At 37.9% G+C, this 22,343-nt stretch overlaps 1 protein-coding gene across 1 annotated transcript in view; it reads left to right on the top strand.

Moving 5' to 3' along the window:
- The window catches only part of LOC124766441 (proton-coupled amino acid transporter-like protein pathetic), a 169,738-nt gene that overhangs the window by 48,051 nt on the left and 99,344 nt on the right, over positions 1 to 22,343 (top strand). Inside the window, exon 3 of the mRNA XM_047249144.1 lies at positions 6,794 to 6,878. Coding sequence (XP_047105100.1) covers positions 6,794 to 6,878 — 85 coding nt within the window. The remainder of the gene's footprint in view (positions 1 to 6,793; positions 6,879 to 22,343) is intronic.

The following is a 22,343-nucleotide window of genomic DNA, read 5'->3' as shown; positions in this document are numbered from 1 at the left end:
GTGAAATGATTTAGGACAACAGCATACCATCCCCAGAGCAATGGCCTTGTTGAATTTTAGCACCAAACACTTAAAGCTTCACTGATGTGCCATGGAGATGAGTGGGCCGACGCCCTATCATGGGTAATGTTATGCGTTTGGGCTGTGTACAAAGAGGACCTTGGCGCATCTCTGGTGGAAGTACTATACGGAGAACCCCTCACACTCCCAGCAGAGCTAGTCGAGCCTTCACTCCCTTCAGATCAAATCTGTGACTTGACATTCATCAGGCATGTTAAGCAGCTAATCACTAACATTCACATGCCCCCTCCTCGGCTGCACTCACTTCCCCCTGTATTCCTGCATGAGGAGTTAGCATCGTGCACTCAAACTGTAGTGATTCGAGAATTTCTGTTTATATTCTAGAGCTACTCAGCCTTCTACCATCTTGAACACATGATATTCTAGATACGAGCGTGGCATAGTAAAATCAGTCCTATGTGCGTCACATGTTTGTGTGTGCAGGTTTAAAATTAGTTGGGGAAAGGAAGTAGGCGTGGCAGTCGAACAGCACTGACAAGTATTGTCGGGCAATCCATAGATGTTTTAGTGGAAGAACCATGGAATTATATGCAGCTCTGTACTTATTGTGTCATTGACTACTGTCATGTGAAAGAAGAACAACTGAAAAAGAAATCTAGCTAACTCTTAATCCAGCTTTGGTAGAGGCAATTTCTGTTTTATGATTCATGTGGAGTAGACTCATAATTATTAAACCAACTTATTTATCAATGTAATTAAATTTGTTTCTGACATTGGACAGAGTGAGTGACTTACTGGAAGTCATATATGTATGTGGAAAGTGAGAATTTTATTCTGTATGGAGTTCAAATATATCGTTGGTTAACGAAAAGTAAAGTTCGCGTATCTACTTATTTCACAAGTAGAGGGAGACGCTTACATATTCCTGTACCTAGCATCATTCTATGGAGACGAAGTCAAGAGAGTTTTCCAGCTGCCAGCTAGCCAGCAAAGAACATCGGCTGCGAATCTCAAGTAAGTCACCTCATATAAAAGAAGTGGGAAGTTTGTACATCTACTTCTCGCTTTAAATCGCTGTCAAAAACATTAGAATGTGGTGACCAGTGTGAAAGGACCCGAGAAAATGGGAGTATACAGCTCTCACACACATCGCGGGTACACAGTCATGGAAACCAACCTACACTGACACCACCGGCACCAGCTGCTGTTCACCAGTGCTGACCTGCCTTTACATCCTCTCACCCATGCAACAAGACTTCTACACCAGGTGAGCATGAAACAAAATTTCATTACTTTAGGTTAAGTGGTACATACTGTTGAGTGAACTTTTATTGTGTAATTATAGTTTTTAAAGTTAATTTTAAAAGCTTACTAGGGTTAAAGCACATAAAAGCATGGACAATATACAACAAATTGAGGACACTCAAGAACCAGATATGTCTATGAGAGTTAGCAAAGAAACACCTGACTGTGCTGAGTTGGTAAATTTAATAAAAGCTCATAGTGCGACTCTAAGTTTGATAAATTCCCAATTAAATACCCAGAGTGAAGTTTTGAATGCTCAGAGGGAAACTCTAAATGCAAGAAGTGAAACTCTAAAAAATCAAGTGACTGTTTTTAAACCTGCACACACAAGCATGTGATGTGCAGCAGGTAGGATTTTACCATCCCACATTTGTATCTAGAATATCATGCTCAGGATGGTAGAGGGCCGAGTGGTTCTAGAATTTATACAAAAATTCTTGAATCACTACATATCACCCCCCTCATATCGAACACGCAGTAGTTTATACATAATCATTCATAACAACATTTCACATCTTAAAAATATACATTTCTTTACATAGGTTTATATACATACCTCTCCTTTCTATAACAACAATATTTCTCTTATTGTTTCTCTATTCTTTTCTTATTTTACTTCAACAATAAGACATGAACATTCACTTGAGGTTTTAGTCACTTTTCTAATATTCAGGAATTGTGAGGACTTTGTCTCTTTTCTTTATTTTCTTTTTCAATCAAAAGCCTCAGGTGTTTATGATGCATGAGTAATCTATTTTCCATTCTTATCTTTTTGTACTAGCTTTTTCCTAGTATGTACTATTTTCATTAGTTGTAGCTTGGAGGAACTCTGGGTGAAATAAAAGTGTTCTTTTGCCACTCATTTATTTCTACAAAACAGAATAATGCTAGTCGTTCATAGAATTTATGCTTTCCAGAATAATTACTATAAAATTTGTGACTTCTGTCATGATACTGTCCCATTCTCCTAAGATCAGCACCTATTCCTTGCTGGAGGGTTGACCTTATTAGAGCACTTCCTTTTTTCCATTCTGGTAGGTTCGCCCCTTATAAAACATCCCTATTTTTGGAACACACGTAGGTATGCCTCACCTTGCTTGGTACACCCCCCTTATCCTTTCTGAGCAGGCCTCATGGTTCATTACCCTTTTATACATTTCTACGTATAACATGATTAAGTATTTTCTGGTAAAGATATAAATCTATCTTAAGCTTCACATTTATTCTTTAATACATCATTTGCTCTCCGGAGTCCTCTACTTATCAACTTCTATGCTTTCAATAGATACTATGTCAACATATACTGTTCATGTCCCACTATCCTTCAATTCATTAGAGTATTTATTATACTGACATTTCTTATTGATCATCATGATTGACATTCTCTCCTGCTTTCGTTTTCTCTCTTTGCTCATGACTCTTTCTTAGTTTATATACACTTTTTCTTATGTATATTCAATGTAGAGCTGTCATAGTTTCCTGTACATGTGCGTATTTCTAGATGTATGCTCAACGCCATGGCATGCGATGACACTGTCTGACCGGCATTCAGTCCTCCATACTTGGGCCTGCACAGAGTCATCTTGCAGTGTAACAACATGTTCAAAGTGCTCATTGCCGGGAAGCCTCGAACTGTATCCATCTGCCATCTCAAACCAGCGTGGTCTCTAGGAGAACTGCTCGATATCCCACCCAGTCAGTTCCCACCTCCTGCTACACCCACCTTGCATGAGGTATCTACTGACGATCTGTGGGTGAGTGACAACCATCCTGGCGGCATGTGTGACATTACCTACTCCCAGTCATGTGATAGAGCTACAGGTGTGTGTGACATCACCCTACAGAGTGACGGATGTGATGACTCCCTCTGTAGGCAGCCCCCCCCCCCCCCCTCTCCCCTGTTAGGATTTAGTGACGTATCAGGGCCCAGCCTTGGAACATGTGACATCACTGACAATGATTCATGTGGAGATGCTGTCACCCCCTCTATGGAAATGGTACTTAATGTCAACACTGATTTCATTTGCAGTTCTAAAGTGCTTTTTGTTGTGCATCATGATAACATATTTGTATTCTATGAACTTGCCAGCTTCCCCAATGACAACTTGACTCACATTCGCCTTCTCCAGTCTGTCCCCTTGCCTGTTGGTACTGACCTGTGAACGGTAAAAGTCCATCGCACTGCAACAGGCATTCAGGTTTGCTAACCCGGCTCCTCACAATCCATTGTCCCCTCCCCAGATCCCTCCACTGCTGTACAAGGATTAGCCTGGTCAGGCAGGACCATCCGCCCCTCTTGCTGGCTCGAAGACTTCATTTACTAATGTAATGTAATGTATTGTTTCTGTTTAAATACCCTCTTCCTCCCCCCTGAATGCTTCCTTTACATGTATGCCCACATATTTGCCTTTGTGCTCCACGCTCCAGGTGGGGGAGGGGAGGGCAGGGGGGAGGCTAATGTGGTGACTATCAACCAAATTGCGTATGACATCTTTGTTTTCCAAGCTCTTTGTGAGCCTCTGTGGCCGCATGGGAAACAGTAAACAAGTGTGTACAGAGAATCACCAAGATGTGTATATCCATATATGTGTGCTTCAGACCAATAAAATAGTGCATATTACATGTGGTATAGTGTACATCATTGGATCCAGCAATCCTACAACACAAAACCCATATGTTTTCGAATAGAGCCAAATAAATGCTTTAAGGATCCTAGTAGTTCTTCTTCCAAATGTTTATAATTAGTACAGAATTTATATTTGTTTATAAGTCAAAATGAAATCAAAGTCATGAAACAATTACTAATTTCACCCTATAATGATCCGTAGCAAAAGGTATTAACTAGGAATGGTCAAAATAAATTAGGAAATTAATTACCTACACAAAACTAAGCACAAAACTAGACCTGGTGCTATATTCCTTAAGACTGAGCGCCAACCTTTCTCATTTATGGAAATGCAGATTATTCTCATGCATGTTAATAGTAATTAGGTAAAAATAAAAAAATAAAAATGAATTTAAGGAGGCAGATGGCAAAACCAGAGAGGAAATAAAGAGATGCAAGCTTGCTTCATCACAAGTTCAATCAATTTTTTTAAAAACACGAACAAACTTAATTTACCATAACATAATTAAAGAGACAGTCAATGCTGTGAAAAATGTTCTTTTCTCAGTTACTTAAAACACTTTCCGTTCAACTCAAATCCTAGCTTAGTAACTGCATGACCATGTTGATATTCATAACAGTAAAACAACTATCTATATGCTGAAAATTGGAGGCCTGCTAACACTGAGCATTGCTCCTTGTTATGCAGATATTGGAAATTTTTAATCCTTGAACATAGGTAAGCAGATTATTTATAGAAGAAGCAGCTGACAAAATTTTTTTAATATTATTTTAAATATATGGTGAGTCTCAATTTTCAATTTTGTTTCAGAGGGAATCTTGGTAAGAACCTAAACAGAGTATCGAACATCATCTGAATTCATGGCAAGGAACAAGTATTTTTCTGTCTTGTATTGTGGTTCTGTAAATTATAATTTATCTGAAGTTGATTTTTATTATTAGAAATAAAGTCAATTGAAGTGTGAATGCACTGACAAGTTATTCTTTGAGGAGGCCTCTGTAGAACCTACGCGTATCTACTTTACACAGTACTCATACTATTTACATTTGGATTGTTTGAAATTTCTTGGCAGATTAAAACTATGTCTTGGCTGAAACTCAAACTCAGACCTATTACAGGGTAATGCTCTACGTGGGCATGACTCATGGTGTGCCCTCACAGCATTAGTTCGACCATTATCACTCTCCTATCTTCCAAACTTCACAGAAGTTCTCCTGCATACCTCATGGGACTAGCTTCCTTGGAAGAAAGGATATTGTAGAGAAATGGTGTAACCACAGCCTAGGGATTGCTTACAGAATGAATCTTTCATTCTGCGTTAGAGTGTGTGCTGATCTGAAACTTCCTGGTATATTAAAACTGTATGACAGATGGGGACTCAAAGGGCATTTCACCATATGAAAAAACATTACAGGTGAAAAGATAATATTTGCAAGGGGTACATCTGTCTGTACTACACATGATCATCTCCTACCCTCCTCTCCTGCATGGGCAGGGTCAGCTTTGTATTTTCAAATGGGAACCCTCCATTTTTATTGCATATTCGGATCCTACACTGGAAACTATGTATGGTTTACTGAAACCATTGTTTCCTATTTGTGGTAGATGACGTTGTAATCAACATTATCAAGTGTGCCTGTTGTTGCAGTCAAGAACCGAAGCATTTGACTCTACATTTCACTTATGATGTAAATGGAAATTGTTGTGCCATAACAGTGGATATCCGTGTCTGAAATTTACTTCAGTGTTGCAAATCTGATTGTACACTACAATATGGCAAGTCTTTTCAAAGTCTGGGTAGAGGTTCTCTTATTCCAATGTAAAACATAAAGACATTCCTAAAAATTAAATTTAGGTTCTTTCAAAGCCATGGCTTCTTGCAAACAATGGCTGCCTAACAAAAGTTTGCGGAACATACTGCACAAGTGTGTTTGTTTAAACCTCACTGAACTGAATATCTCAAAAATGATACATCATATGGAAAACCTGTTCTTGGTGAAAACATGGTATTAGTAAAGGGGACATCTGCCTGAGCTAAAACCATCCATCATGCATGGGTGGTGTCAACTTATTATTTAGATAGGAAACCACCATTTTATTGGATTTTTGGATTCTTTGCCAAAAGATACAAACAGTTTACTTAAACCATTGTTTACTTAAACCATTGTTTCCCATTCATGGTAGATGGTGCTGTAATAGACATATACCAACTGTGCCTGTTTTTGCAATTAAGAACCAATGCATTTCATTCTCCATTTAGTTTACGATGTAAATGTAAACCTTTGCAGTCTAATGGTTGATACTGATGTTCAAATTTTACTAGAGTATTGCAAATGTGATTGTACAATACAAATTACATTGCTAGACATTGACATTTATGGCAAATAAGCTACTTGTATGATAATGTAGTTTTCTGTTAACTTTGGGGTTGATTGTGGTGAGTCCCCACAGAATTGGTCCGCTTGATTTCAGTGGCCGCTCTAGAAAACCACCATCAGGTTGACTGATTTCTGTGTGTGTTTCTGTCCAGCCACCATAACTGTCTTGCTAACCATTAATTGGCTACCAGCAGAACACAAACCACAACCATTATAATAAGATAAAATGTCTGTGAAGTGATAATGATAGGCACTCCTGCCATGGACACTCACTGAAATCAAACCCCCCAATGGTGAGAGGCAAGAGATTCACCAAAAACAAGCACCTCAATGCTGAGAAGAAATGGGATGCACCAATATCAAGCATACCAATGGTAACAGAAGACTATTACATCCACATTGCTGTTCCTGAATCACACTAAATGCTGTGATTGTAACTGATGTTCCTTTTATTATTTACAGGTACACTATCCTTATAGGTTTGTTTGCAACATACTTTGGCACCTGCAGTGTGTACACAGTCATTGTGGCCAACAACATTCAACAGGTATGTCAGATGAATGAACGGGTATTACAAGGGAGATGTACAAACAAATTGGTTTTCCCTCTCTCATCTCTCATTAGTGTAACAACAAGATGAATTGCTCTGCTAACTAACTTTCTCCACCAGAATTTATTCCACATGGCATTCATCAAAACTCTACTTTCTGAACCACATCCTACTTCTTTACATATTCTTGTAAAGTATACTATTGTGAGTCTGTGGAAAAAGCTGTAGGAGAAAGTGTTGTACTTTGATGATAGTGTGTGTAGCAATACATAATTTTCCTGAATAGTTTTTCAATCTAGTGACCGATCTTAGAATCAGATGATGGAAGGTGCAGTAGAGACTGCCACGAGCAGTTTCTGGCATTTTCTATGATTTCTGTTGTTGTGAGGTAGAAGGTTGAGTTTTGTGCATCATTTTTAAATATTTTGAGCTCTACACATGTAAGTACCATACAATGTATTAAAGCTATTGGAAGATATTATTAATTCTTCAGTTACAGAATTTTATGGTGAGTTGATCACTATACATTTTTAAAATTGTTCATACAATGTTTGGATGTTTAAGCCATACTTTTTGAGTCATGTGCAATCTTTTACATAGAAATGGAACATGTCATATTTGCAAATGAGTTGAGTTTCTTCAATATTGTCATCAGTTTTACCTGTTGTGAAAATGGAAAATGGTTTTGGTTTTCAGTACCTTCTGTTTCATAATCTGTTTAATTTGTAATATTAAATACAGTACTGACAAAATTTCCTTAATTTCAGCACTTTTAATTTGAACAAAATTTTTGTTTCTTGAACATGACCATGTTTGTACCTTGGAACAGTTTTACACATTTTCGAAAACCTTACTTTTCTGGAGTAATTTTTGTAATTTCAGATAAAGACTGCACCACACAAAAAAGTGAATGCTATCATTTAAAATGGAACTAATGAGTATTCTTAACTTATATTACAGTCCTGTCTACAGGTGAACATCTGAAGACTGTTCCAAGGTACTACACTTTCCCCTACAGTTAAGCTTCACTGTGGTTTCCTAATGCATTCTGGATTGATACTGAGATTAACCTTTGAACACAACTGAGCTGAAATCACATTCAGCATCAAAGAACTGAGGTTACAGTGTGAATTCAAGCACATGGAAAAATTCAACTGTTGAAAAATAATGAACTGTGTATGTCATCCCATTGACCCATACTTCAAACCCTTGCCACAAACACCCTACTGCAAGTCTCTGCCACAAAATGTCTATCCTAAAGCATTTGTTTCAAACCCTCTACTGCAAACACATTCCCTAACCCCCTTCCCAAATTACCTGAACAAACTCCCTGTCCCAGTCTCTCTTCCCAGATATCTAAACAAACCCTGTGGCCCAGACTCTCTGCTCAGACACCCTCCATTAACTCCTCTTACTCAAATCCTCTTCATCAAAATACCAGCCAAAGCCCCTACCTCAAATCCATGATGAGATCCCTGGCCAAACAATCTGTGACAACTGCCTCACAGCACAATACCCTGTGCAAACCACCTAACCCAAAAACACCCTTCCTAAACTCCCTGCGCTACAAAAACCTTGCCTCATAAAACCTGTAAAACTACCTGCCCAAACCCACTGTCCAAATATGGATGGTAATGTGCAGTTAACAAATCTATTAATTTACCACTGTGGTGGAGTAGTACACATGTAAAGAAGCTTCATACTTTAGCGCCCAAACTTCTATTAACAATCAAAACCGTTTATAGTAATGGGCTCTATAAAGAACGAAACTGTGTGCACAGTGAACTGCAGAATCTGAACGAAAAGATTTACTGAGAAACTTCACTTTACATACAAAAATAGGGCTTAGTTGGACAGTTGATGTGAACACCATATTTCTGTGCTGGATAGACAATGTCAATATTCTCCAGCATTTTCTTTAGTGCACTGTTATGTTATTATTTCACAGTGGTGAATCTCATTTTCTGACATCTCCATATGTAGCCACATTACAGGTGTTTCCCCACAAGCTTTTCCTTGATCATCACAAACACACACAGCTATATTAAGAGCACACACCACAAGAATGACAGACTGCCATAGGCTATTATGATAAATAAAGCCTCTGCTTACAGACATAAAAAAAATGCTTTACATACATAGTGGTTATAATTAAACTTTCATTATTTGAGCTGGTGTACATAGAAAACTGTTTACTGTATGGGTACCAGACAGAAATGATGTTCAAAGGGTGAGCTCAAGGATTTGCATTCATAGTAGTGTTAGTATCATGACTTGCCTTTAGGCGCTGTAATGAATCATATTATTATTATTTTTCCTCTCGTTCTTTATATGTGTGTGCATGCGTGTGTGTGTGTGTGTGTGTGTGTGTGTGTGTGTGTGTGTGTGTGTGTGAGAGGGTGGACATATAACGATTTCCGCCATATTAGTATTTATCAAAAATGTGCATTATAATGGCACATTAAAGAAGTGTTATAAAAGTTATTATGGAGGCTTGGTTTATATATGACTGCTTATATTAATAAACACATCTGTTCATCATTTCACCCACGGCGAGAATCCTACATCAAGAGGATCTAAGCAGACAAGAAAAATTTGCTTGAGCAGAGGAGGAGCGATCTGGAACCAGTATTGTCGTATCAATCTATGCACAATAGCGGTAACAGGAGAAAGAAGTACGTAAATTTATTGATGTTAATCTAAAAATGTATTGACTTCAAAGGTCTGTTGATGTTAGTGCCAGTTAAAGTTCACTCAGGATATGTCTACTTTCCAATTTCTTTCAATTAGTCTTTCCAATTTTTTAAAATTATTCAAGCAGCAATTACTAAACAGTTTCCATTATATATGTATATATTATATATTTTATGCCCCCCCCCCCCCCCCGTATTCTTGTCACTATTCAGTGCCAGTACTCACTGCCAAAATACTCTCTGCAGTTGCCAGCCCGAAATCAATCGCTCAAACACCCAGATACATCAGCTGTTAATTCACTGCATCAAAACCCAGTATCTGAAACACTATTCCACACACCATTCCACAAATACTATTTGTGGAATGCAAGTGCTTTCGCTGCCTATCAACAGTAACGGGGGACAGAGACTTCCCCTACTCTCTCAATGACAAGCCAAGTGTACCTTCTGCATGCACTTGTGGGAGACAAAGGGTTGCACAGTTAAATATTGTTATAATTTTGTAATTTAATATAGAATAATGCGGATGTGAGAAACACTAATCTTGAGCCAAATCGTTGAAGTAGTTTCCACAAAAATCACACTGTTTCATAATTTTACATTCGTCAAGGAAAAGAGACATAAGGCTGAAATTTTGAGAGTGTTTGCGGTTTTTTTATGTAAAAATAAGATGTAGATAGTTTTTGAAATTTTTAAGGAAATGTGAATTTTTAACTTAAAGACAAAAAAACTTATTCTTAGTAGATTATCCTATAGTTAAATGTTAGCCAGAGTATAGAAAATACAGCAGTATATTATATATAACAAGTAATGAGGAAGTACTAGATTACACTACATTTAATGGCTTTTGCAAAGTATAGCGATAACAAAAAAAGACAGTTCAGAGGGTAGTGCTCATTCAAGGTTCCATTGAAAAAATTGTAGCAGCCACAATATTAATAAGTTGTGACAATAAAAGTAAAGTGAAATGTTCTTCACAAACAGATTTACAATAAGAAAAGTCACAGAGACAATACCATCTCAATTGGAGAAGCCATTAATAATTTAACACATGGAGAGGTTGGTTTATAGAAACAGAGGAAGGGACACTGGAACTTTAGTAGTGATCATTCCATTTCATGGTCTGTTCCAGATGGAATCAAGGCTATATAAGAAACTTTGGAGCAGTCTATAGTTCGTTCACTCAACATCTTTCACCAACAGTGTTGTTGCTGTCAAACAGGTCAGTGCTGGTCCATGCAATGAACTGCATTGAGATGTTATTTGCAACTGGTAATGTAATCCATTGGATGACTGTGTATGAACAAACTTTAATGCTATCAAGAAATTTTAAACCATGTGTTTACAGAACTGTTAGGACTGAACTTTTGCACAAACTGCAGTATTTGAAATGACTTTTTCGTTTTGGCCTAATGTGGCTTATGCATTACTCATCATGTTCTTGGTTCATGTGGCAAGTGTAGTATTAAAAATTTACCACTTTTAGGTGAGCAACAAACATTGAATTATTAAAACAACTATTTTCAGAATAGTAAATTCAATGAAATTGAATTTTGAGGAGATTTAGGCTCTGGACTATGCAAAGTGCTGTGTTGTGGTAGTAAAGATTGATGTGCTTTATCAAAGATTTTGTGCATGTGAAATATTAAATTTTTAAATATATGTTATTAGTAAAGACAGTGAACTTTTAATTTTTCATCATTATTTCCTTACCCCTTTTCAGACTTGAGAGTATGAATTTATTTTTCAGTTTAGGTGAAGTGAAATGTGGATAACTGGAATGTACATTGCAAGCAACAAGTTTCAGGCTACATTTTGTGTGCTTATCAAAGTAATTTATATGCCCTTGTGGTGTAACAACAGGAAAATGACATGAAAAATGTGCCGCCCCACACTTGCTTAAATTGACAATCCAAATCCCCTGCCCCATACCACTGCACAAACCATCAGTTATATACAACCTGCCTTATCCCAATGCCCAATTCTTCAGCCATATTCTGTTCCCCAAATTTTCTTCAAAAACCCCTGTACTGCCCCTACTTCATACCCCTGACCAAAACACCTTGCCACATACCCATGTACTAAATCAACTGCCAAGTCCAATCCCCTCTACTCAAATCACCTGCTCCAAAAATGGTACCACAAACCATCTGCTTCAAACCCCCTACACCAACAACATAGTCAATCCATGTGCCCAAATTCCTCCCTGTCTATTTCCCCTGCCAAATCCCCTGCCCCTGCCTCCAGCCAAAGCCCTATGAATCTATCCCCTGCCCCCAGGCTCAGACCTTCTGCACCAAATAAAACCACCTGCCATATCTCTCTACCTGACACTTCTGATAAAACTGCCAGCTCAAAACCCATAATCTACCCAATTACCCTGATAAACATCTTCCCCAGAACTCCTGCACTGAACACCCTGCCACAAACCCTCTTCTTCAATGCCCTGCATCAAACCATGTACCAAAATGTTGTGCTTCAAATCCTCTATCCAAATTCCACACTTCAAACAATTATCATGAACCCCTCTGCCCAAACACCCTGTTACAAACCTCACACCTCAAACATCCTGCATCAAACTACCTGCTAAAACCCTGATTCTCAGTCCCCTAAACATGCTTCCTGTGAAAAAGCCTGCCCATACTGTCTGACAAAATATTTACTAAGCATGGGTCCTCAGAGGTACACTCACAACAAAACATAGTACCAAATTCTTTCCATTTTCACAGTTTAAAGATTTCATTGCACTTGCATAACAAATATATGAAAAGTCACATTACACAGACATAACAGTACACTTTGTATTTTTGCTTTCAATCTTAACAATACTGTTCATCATGGCAGCATACAAGAATAAACTCATGACAGTCTTCATCAGGTGCTAAAAGCCAACTACAATCTTCAGCTGATACAACAAACTGTGTGTAACTCACCTGCATTTGGTGCACTACCTTGACCAAAGATATTCCTACATCACAGTTGGAATACAATCTACTTTCGAAGATGAAAATGTAAGCCGTGATTTGTTCTGAACATAATTGGATTAGAAACTCATACAGTATTGTGAAATGCAGTTTGCATGGTTCTTAAAAATTAAATTTTACTTTTGCTTGTATTTGATGCAGAAATGTAAGGATGACTATTTTTATGGGATCTTCATAATCTTGATTTTAAAACACAAAATGTTCTTGTTAGCATAAAATAAATGTAGGAAGTATAATAGCTACAAAATACTTCATTGTACTGAGTGCTTTCCTATAAGCCAGGTATTGCATAATTCCCATCTAAAATGGCATCAAAATACTTGAAAGAAAAGGCTCAGTTCAGACTAAAGAGCTCAAACCTTGAAAATTGGAAGGTACATACATCCTGAGTGAACTTTAACTGGCACTAATACCAACAGACTTTCAAAGTTTATACAATTTTAGATCAACAGTCGTCATTTAATTTTACGTACTTCTTTTTCCCGTTACTGCCATTGTCCATAGAGCTTGGTGTAACAATACTGGCTCTGGATCGCCCCTCCTCTGCTCACACAAATTCTTCTTGTCTACTTTGATCCTCTTGATGCAGGATTCTTGGCATGGGCAAAATGATGACCAGCAGCAGTTATTAATAAACTTCATCTCCCTAATAACTTTTATAACACTTTTTTAATGTACAGTTAGATTACACATATCCGAACAATATTAACACTGTGGAACTCATCATCTGTCCACCCGCTACCACTTATAGAGACAAACAGCTGAATATACAGAAATTAATCAATTGAAGAGTGTATCTCTACTTGTTTTGTTTCTATTCCAACATTACCACTGGTACAAAATAACTTACTGAAAAGAATGAGAGAAGGAAAAAAAAAATATGATTCATTACAATTGCCCCCCACTGTGCATATGAAGGTGCACAGTATCTGGACTTATTTCCCTTTTTAAGAGTTAATAACCCTGACTGGTATGGGTATAGCCTTTATTTTTCAGCCATTGAGTAATCCTTTATGGTTATCAATTTATATGGGCATATCAGCTTCCCTTAACATATACATACAGAAGTTTTCTTTCATAACAATGTTCTTGCTGTAACCACATAGTCCCATTTTTGTCAGTCAGTATCTGCCCAGTGTTTACTCACATGTTTAGTCAGAGTGCCTGTGGCATGCATTCACAAAAGCCTACACTGCACAAATTCATAAAGCTTGGGTTCAGCAGCTTGATCCTTTGTGAAATCTTCAATGCAGTGACAACTGGTTTCCATATCAGTGGCCTGAGGAATTTATTTCACATCAGTGCTCTCACGTATTGAGCCACCAGCCATACATCCAACATCTGTCAACAAGGTAAGTTTCTTGCTGCTTTTACAACGTTGTCAAGCACAGAAAATTCATGGTTTATGACATTGTCGAGCACAGAAAATTAATGTGACACAAAGTATTGATATCTTTAGTTTATCGTGCACACACCCATGTATCTCACTCTCCCACTTAACACTTTGCAGGCAGGTTTTGTATGTTTTTGCACTTTGTTTTTGAGTGGCCCTCATACCATTGCATTACACAACATTTCTGTAGTGTCCTTTCCACAAAAATAAACTTCTTCTATTCATTTGCTGACATGCCATTATCATTGCTTATATACATTATAGTCTGATTGTCATTTTGTTTAAGTACATTTTGTTAAATTGTAATCTCATTACATTGTTCAATTCCAATTATGTGAGTACACTTTTTACTCTCATTTGGTTTTACATTCTTTGCATAACATTCATACAATAACAGATTCTGTTTATGGCATAAACTGACATACATTTCATTCCAATTCACAGTGACTTTTTGTTGGAGCATATTTATCAATTTCAAAGAATTAAAGATGTAAACAATAGTTGCTACAATAGATTCTATGTGCTGCTCAAATAACTATGAATGGCCTCGCCCCTCTAACATTCTCCAGGAAGGATCTACACATTACAGGGTTGAGGAAATTGCATGGAAAGGCATTTATGTGCTCAGTTACATCTTGTTACTGGTGTTAACTGTGATCCCAAGAACCAAATACTTTCTCATTTATAAACACAGTATAAATCTGATGATACCAATCGCATTGAATGCTTATTTAGTGTTCAGAGTGCAGCTCAATATTTACTTGTTATGTTCATTGTATAAAGGATAACCATTTCATATATACAGAGTTATATCTCCAATACTATATGTTATGTACAACAAGAGTACAACAGTGTTTACATAAGCAACAGACGTGCAAAAAAGTTCAATGTAAGTCAGGTTTTTGATGCTTTCATGGGTAGTGGATGCTCACAGAAGTTTGGTTTCGACCCCTTGATTATTTGGTAGTGCTTAATATTAGTTTAGCATCGTGATATGTGACACACTGCAACTGCGTTCTTCTACACATATTTTCACACTATCACATTCATACTTATCAAAAAGTTATAACTATATTTGTCTTGCAGTGCAGTCCTTCTCATTTTTATATGGTAGCTAACACTCTGCAAGCGTATATCTTTCTTCACTTCAGGATATGTCAATGCATCGTTCCCTGGAAGAAAACGTCATACTAACTTAAAACTAAATCTTCATAGATAAGTGTACAGTGGCTCGATGGCTACTAATATATATATATTTGTGCTATGACACACTCATTTAATGTCATGTCTGTGTCTCTACTTACCTTATAAATCTGAAAGATAAAGTGTATTATAGACGTGGTGTGACCTCTTATTCAGTTTGCCACTTATATTGTACTCGCTTGTTTAGCTGCAGCAAGTGTTTTCTGGTCCCTCAATTATGATTAGTGCATGTACTTTCAGTGCTTAAATTTGTAAATATATAGATATAATGTATGTAGTAGCATAACTTCAGTGAATATCTTGTAGTTTAGGATCCCTTTCCATGTATATAATCCCTTAGCTTATCTTTGTTTGTATGTATTGCGTAGTAGTCATAGTTGTAGTATAGACTCTCCCTTAATTTTCTATGTCCCTGTTTTGCAATAGGCTTTACAAATGCTAGTGCAAGCTGTAGCTCATAGGGTTTGTTTGTTTTGGGTGCTCCAATACTTTCAGCTGTGTCTGGCACACATGTGCTTGCAGTTTGTTGACTAGATTTACCCCCAATGCGCATGTGCTGCATCTCTCTGTTACCATTAACATCCCAGCAAGTTGTGTATTGCATTGCCTGCTACCATGCGTTTCACTAGTTCATTTATTCATTTACAACTGGACTAAGTGCAAGGCAAAGTGTTGTGCTTAAAGTATCATCATATCTAAACATATAAAAGTAAAATTCTTCCTTGTTACATCCACTCGCCTTATCATTTACACATTTGACATATGAGAAAAAACAAAAACAAAAATTTTCCTTATCATCTAACAACATAAATTATGGAATGTGAATTTCCAGCATCCTAAATCTAATATTATTGGTTCAAATGGCTCTGAGCACCATGGGACTTAACATCTATGGTCATCAGTCCCCTAGAACTTAGAGCTACTGAAACCTAACTAACCTAAGGACATCACACAACACCCAGTCATCATGAGGCAGAGAAAATCCCTGACTCCGCCGGGAATTGAACCCGGGATAATATTATTATACATATACACAAATTAGTGGGAATACAGACCTTTTTCAATATACAAACATTCTCAAGTCTTTGTGCGGGTAAAGGCCCTTGTCTTCACCAGTGTTCATGGGTGCCAATCTGCATGCCCCTGGATGGGGGATTGTAGTAATTATGTATGGTTCAGTGTATAGTAATTGCCACTTATGGTTCAGTTTTCCAATTTTTGTGGATTTGGGATGTGTTCTAAGTAACACCTTTTGTCCTGTATAAAATTGTGTTGTACCTTTCAGCTTTCTGTCATAAATTCCTTTCCTATATTTAGTCCAGGTTTCAAGGTTGATTACTGCTAGTCGTATTTTATCATCCAGTGATAATTCTGGTGTCAGTATCTTGGGAAAAGGTTTTTCCCACACTCTACCTGTTTGCAAATGATCATCAGCTCATTTGGTATAAATCCATTTGATGTGTGGGGTAGGTTGTTAGCAACTTGTATGAAAGGAGTGACATATTCAGTTGACATGTTATGTTTATGAGGTATATAGATCCTCACAACCCTGTTGAATTCCTTAAACATCCTTTCTATGGGGAATGCTATGGTATGAAATTTGGATACTATAATGTGCTTGATATGTTTGGAATCTACAAACTCTTTCCATTTACATCCCCCCAAGAACTATGGGCCTTGCCGTTGGTGGGGAGGATTGCGTGCCTTAGCGATAGAGATAGCCATACTGTAGGTGCAGCCACAACAGAGGGGTATCTGTTGAGAGGCCAGACAAGCGTGTGGTTCCTGAAGAGGGGCAGCAGCCTTTTCAGTAGTTGCAGGGACAACAGTCTGGACGATTGACTGATCTGGCCTTCTAACACTAACCAAAACAGCCTTCCTGTGCTGGTACTGTGAACGGCTGAAAGCAAGGGGAAACTATGGCTGTAATTTTTCCTGAGGGCATGCAGCTTTACTGTATGATTACATGATGATGGCGACCTCCTGGGTAAAATATTCCAGAGGTAAAATACTCCCCCGTTCGGATCTCCGGGCGGGGACTACTCAAGAGGACGTCATTATCAGGAGAAAGAAACTGGCGTTCTATGGATTGGAGCATGGAATGTCAGATCCCTTAATCGGACAGGTAGGTTAGAAATTTTAAAAAGGGAAATGGATAGATTAAAGTTAGATATAGTGGGAATTAGTGAAGTTCGGTGGCAGCAGGAACAAGTCTTCTGGTCAGGTGAATACAGGGTTATAAATACAAAATCAAACAGGGGTAATGCAGGAGTAGATTTAATAATGAATAAGAAAAATAGGAGTGCAGGTAAGCTACTACAAACAGCATAGTGAACACATTATTGTGGCCAAGATAGACACGAAGCCCAAGCCTACTACAGTAGTACAGGTTTATATGCCAACTAGCTCTGCAGATGACGAAGTAATTGAAGAAATGTATGATGAAATAAAAGAAATTATTCAGATAGTGAAGGGAGATGAAAATTTAATAGTCATGCGTGACTGGAATTCGGTAGTAGGAAAAGGGAGAGAAGGAAATGTAGTAGGTGAATATGGATTGGGGCTCAGAAATGAAAGAGGAAGCCGCCTGATAGAATTTTGCACAGAGCACAATTTAATCATAGCTAACACTTGGTTCAAGAATCATAAAAGATGGTTGTATACATGGAAGAAGCCTGGAGATACTGACAGGTTTCAGATAGATTACATAATGGTAAGACAGAGACTTAGGAACCATGTTTTAAATTGTAAGACATTTCCAGGGGCAGATGTGGACTCTGATCGCAATCTATTGGTTATGAACTGTAGATTAAAACTGAAGAAACTGCAAAAAGGTGGGAATTTAAGGTGATGGAACCTGGATAAACTGAAAGAACCAGAGGTTGTACAGAGTATCAGGGCGAGCATAAGGGAACTATCGACAGGAATGGGGGAAAGAAATGTAGTAGAAGAACAATGGGTAGCTTTGAGAGATGAAGTAGTGAGGGCAGCAGAGGGCCAAGTAGGTAACAGGACGAGGGCTAGAAGAAATCCTTGGGTAACACAAGAAATACTGAATTTAATTGATGAAAGGAGAAAATATAAAAATGCAGTAAATGAAGCAGGCAAAAAGGAATACAAACGTCTCAAAAACAAGATCAACAGGAAGTGCAAAATGGCGAAGCAGGGATGGCTAGAGGACAAGTGTAAGGATGTAGAGGGTTATCTCACTAGGGGTAAGATAGATACTGCCTACTGGAAAATTAAAGAGACCTTTGGAGAGAAGAGAACCACTTGTATGAATATCAAGAGCTCAGATGGAAACCCAGTTCTAAGCAAAGAAGGGAAAGCAGAAAGGTGGAGGGAGTATATAGAGGGCCTATACAAGGGCAATGTACTTGAGGTCAATATCATGGAAATGGAAGAGGATGTAGATGAAGATGAAATGGGAGATACGATACTGCGTGAAGAGTTTGAGAGAGCACTGAAAGACCTGAGTCGAAACAGGGCCCCGGGAGTAGACAACGTTCCATTAGAACTACTGATGGCCTTGGGAGAGCCACTCCTGACAAAACTCTACCATCTGGTGAGCAAGATGTATGAGACAGGTGAAATACCCTCAGACTTCAAGAAGAATATAATAATTCCAATCCCAATGAAAGCAGGTGCTGACAGATGTGAAAATTACCGAGCAATCAGTTTAATCAGTCACGGATGCAAAATACTAACGCGTATTCTCTACAGACGAATGGAAAAACTGGTAGAAGCTGACCTCGGGGAAGATCAGTTTGGATTCCGTAGAAATGTTGGAACATGTGAGGCAATACTGACCCTACGACTTATCTTAGAAGCTAGATTAAGGAAAGACAAACCTAAGTTTCTAGCATTTGTAGACTTAGAGAAAGCTTTTGACAATGTTGACTGGAATACTCTCTTTCAAATTCTGAAGGTGGCAGGGGTAAAATACAGGGAGCGAAAGGCTATTTACAATTTGTACAGAAGCCAGATGGCAGTTATAAGAGTCGAGGGGCATGAAAGGGAAGCAGTGGTTGGGAAGGGAGTGAGACAGGGTTGTAGCCTATCCTCGATGTTGTTCAATCTGTATATAGAGCAAACAGTAAAGGAAACAAAAGAAAAATTCAGTGTAGGTATTAAAATCCATGGAGAAGAAATAAAACGTTTGAGGTTCGCCGATGAGATTGTAATACTGTCAGAGACATCAAAGGACTTGGAAGAGCAGTTGAATGGAATGGACAGTGTCTTGAAAGGAGGATATAAGATGAACATCAACAAAAGCAAAACGAGGATAATGGAATGTAGTAGAATTAAGTCGGGTGATGCTGAGGGAATTAGATTAGGAAATGAGACACTTAAAGTAGTAAAGGAGTTTTGCTATTTGGGGAGCAAAATAACTGATGATGGTTGAAGTAGAGAGGATATAAAATGTAGACTGGCAATGGCAAGAAAAGCGTTTCTGAAGAAGAGAAATTTGTTAACATCGAGTATAGATTTAAGTGTCAGGAAGTCGTTTCTGAAAGTATTTGTATGGAGTGTAGCCATGTATGGAAGTGAGACATGGACGATAAATAGTTTAGACAAGAAGAGAATAGAAGCTTTCAAAATGTGGTGCTACAGAAGAATGCTGAAGATTAGATGGGTAGATCATACAACTAATGAGGAGGTATTGAATAGGATTGGGGAGAAGAGAAGTTTGTGGCACAACTTAACTAGAAGAAGGGATCGGTTGGTAGGACATGTTCTGAGGCATCAAGGGATCACCAATTTAGAATTGAAGGGCAGAGTGGAGGGTAAAAATTGTAGAGGGAGACCAAGAGATGAATACACTAAGCAGATTCAGAAGGATGTAGGTTGCAGTAGGTACTGGGAGATGAAGAAGATTGCACAGGATAGAGTAGCATGGAGAGCTGCATCAAACCAGTCTCAGGAATGAAGACCACAACAACAACAACAAAATATGAGGCATTATCTGTTAACATGACTTCTGGTTTTCCTACTCTTGCTTAATAATTCTCTTTAATTCATTTATAATTGAATTGGCTGTAACTTTCTGTACAGCATACAGTTCTACATATTTTGTGAAAATATCGTACAGGCTACTATATATTTTACTCTCCCCTTGCCTCTGTGATAGGTCCAGCCACATCAAACAACACATTTTCTAGAGGTTTCTTAGCCACTCTGGGATGTAGTTCTATCTGTTTGTAGATGTTCGAATGTTTTGCTTTCTGGCAAACAATACACTTTCTTACCACCTGTAGTACTCTTCATGTAGGGTTGGGGAAATAACAATATTTACCTATATTATCAGTGTATTTTGCAGAGACATAATGGTTCCAAGTATTGTGTGTGTATAAGATAAAATCATTCACATATTCCTCTGGCAAACACATGCACCATTATTCTACTTCAGGAGGGTTGCTATGGAACAGAACATCTTTGTGAATAGTGACAAACCTTTTTAATTTTTCATCACTGTTGTGTGTGAGTTTTGCCCTGAACTTACTCCAGCATATGTCTTCCTGCCGTAATTGCTCCACGTGTTACACATGTGAACATAGTATGGTCAGAGTGTTTTGTCCTCCATCAACATAGCTCTTATTTCACCTTCCTGCTCTAAAAGATCGTTGAATTCCTGTAAGCCTTGTGATAGTTGAGAAAGAGCATCAGCCATTCTGTTTTGATTACCTTTTATGTATACTATTTCAAAATCAAATTCTTTAAGAGACATACACCACCTGGCTTTCCATTCAGTGTAGCAATCTAAAAGTTAACAAAATTAATAGGGCCTGATGGTCATAGTATTCTTTTGTGTGTTTACCCCAAAGGAAATATTCAAACTTTTTAAAGGACCAAATTACAGCCAAACCCTCCAACTCCATGACTCTACATGAACTTTCAGCTTCAGATAAGGTGAGACTGGCAAAACTAATTACTTTAGGGAATCGATTTCCCTCTTCTTCTAACATTTGAAAAAGGCATGCACTCAGCAGACCGTGAGAAGATGTGTCGATGCGTCAACAAAAATCTTTCTTCATGTCTGGTTGAGATAAAATATTAGCATTTAATAAGGCTTGCTTGATGTTTTCGAAATTGGTTTGACATTGCTTGTCCCATAACCAAGTTCTGTTGTTCAGGAGAAGATTGAGTAAAGCATCACTGTTCATAAGTTGGTTAGGGATGAATCTCCTGAAAAATGACACTAGGCCTAAGCATGCCTTTAATTGTCTCTTGTTTTGAGGAATAGGGCAGTTCCTAATGGTATCAAGTTTTTTAGGATCTGGCAGTATGTATTCTGAAGAGATTATGTGTCCTAAAAATTTTACCTTTTCTTGTCTGAAATTAGATTTCTTGAGATTTACTTTTACTCCATACTCAGAAAAGCAGCTCAATACTTGTTCAATTAATCTTAAATGTTGCACCCAAGTGGGTGTAGCAACTAAAAGGTCATCCACATATACTGTTACCTTACTCAGAAGTTTGGGCCATAGCACTCTGTCAAGTGCAGAGATAAATATGCCTGTATTTATGTTAAATCCAAGTGGTAATACTTGAAATTTGAAGTTCCTGGCCCCACATATGAAGGCAGTACTCTTCCGACTTTCTTCATGTACTTTTATTTGTCAATAAGAAGACCGGAGTCTGATTATAGAAAGAAATTTAGTATCATGGAATTTCATAAGCTGTTCCTCTAAATTGTCTGGATGTATTTGGACTGATACAAGAATCTTATTAATGTTATGTGCTTCGAGGACCAAGTGCACCTCACCATCTAGCTTACTCACAGCCAAAATAGGACTACAATAAGGGGAAAATAAGTTTGTATTATGCCCCATTCAAGCTTCCTGTTACTCTCTTTTTCTTACTGCTTCCCTCTTTGTCCATGGTGTAGGGTATGAGGTAGGACAAAAAGTTTTGTGAGGATACACTCCCATTTTAAACACAAAATCCTTAATAATACCTAGTCTTTTTTCAAATACACCTATATAAATAGGTATCAGTTCCGTAAGTTCTGCTTGCTGTTCTGGAGACAAGTACTTTGATTCTCTTCCTTTGTGCTTATTGTGTTGACTTTTACTACTTCTGCTGCCAAGTGTTCATTATTGTATGTGTTGACAAACATAACTATGGGATTTACCAGTTGAACTTCAAGGTCTTGAATAACTTCAGTTTTACATCTATTAGTACTTCA

Source organism: Schistocerca piceifrons, chromosome 1 (genome assembly GCF_021461385.2).
Source record: "Schistocerca piceifrons isolate TAMUIC-IGC-003096 chromosome 1, iqSchPice1.1, whole genome shotgun sequence".
Lineage (NCBI taxonomy): Eukaryota > Metazoa > Arthropoda > Insecta > Orthoptera > Acrididae > Schistocerca > Schistocerca piceifrons.
This window is presented reverse-complemented; position numbering and strand designations above follow the sequence as displayed.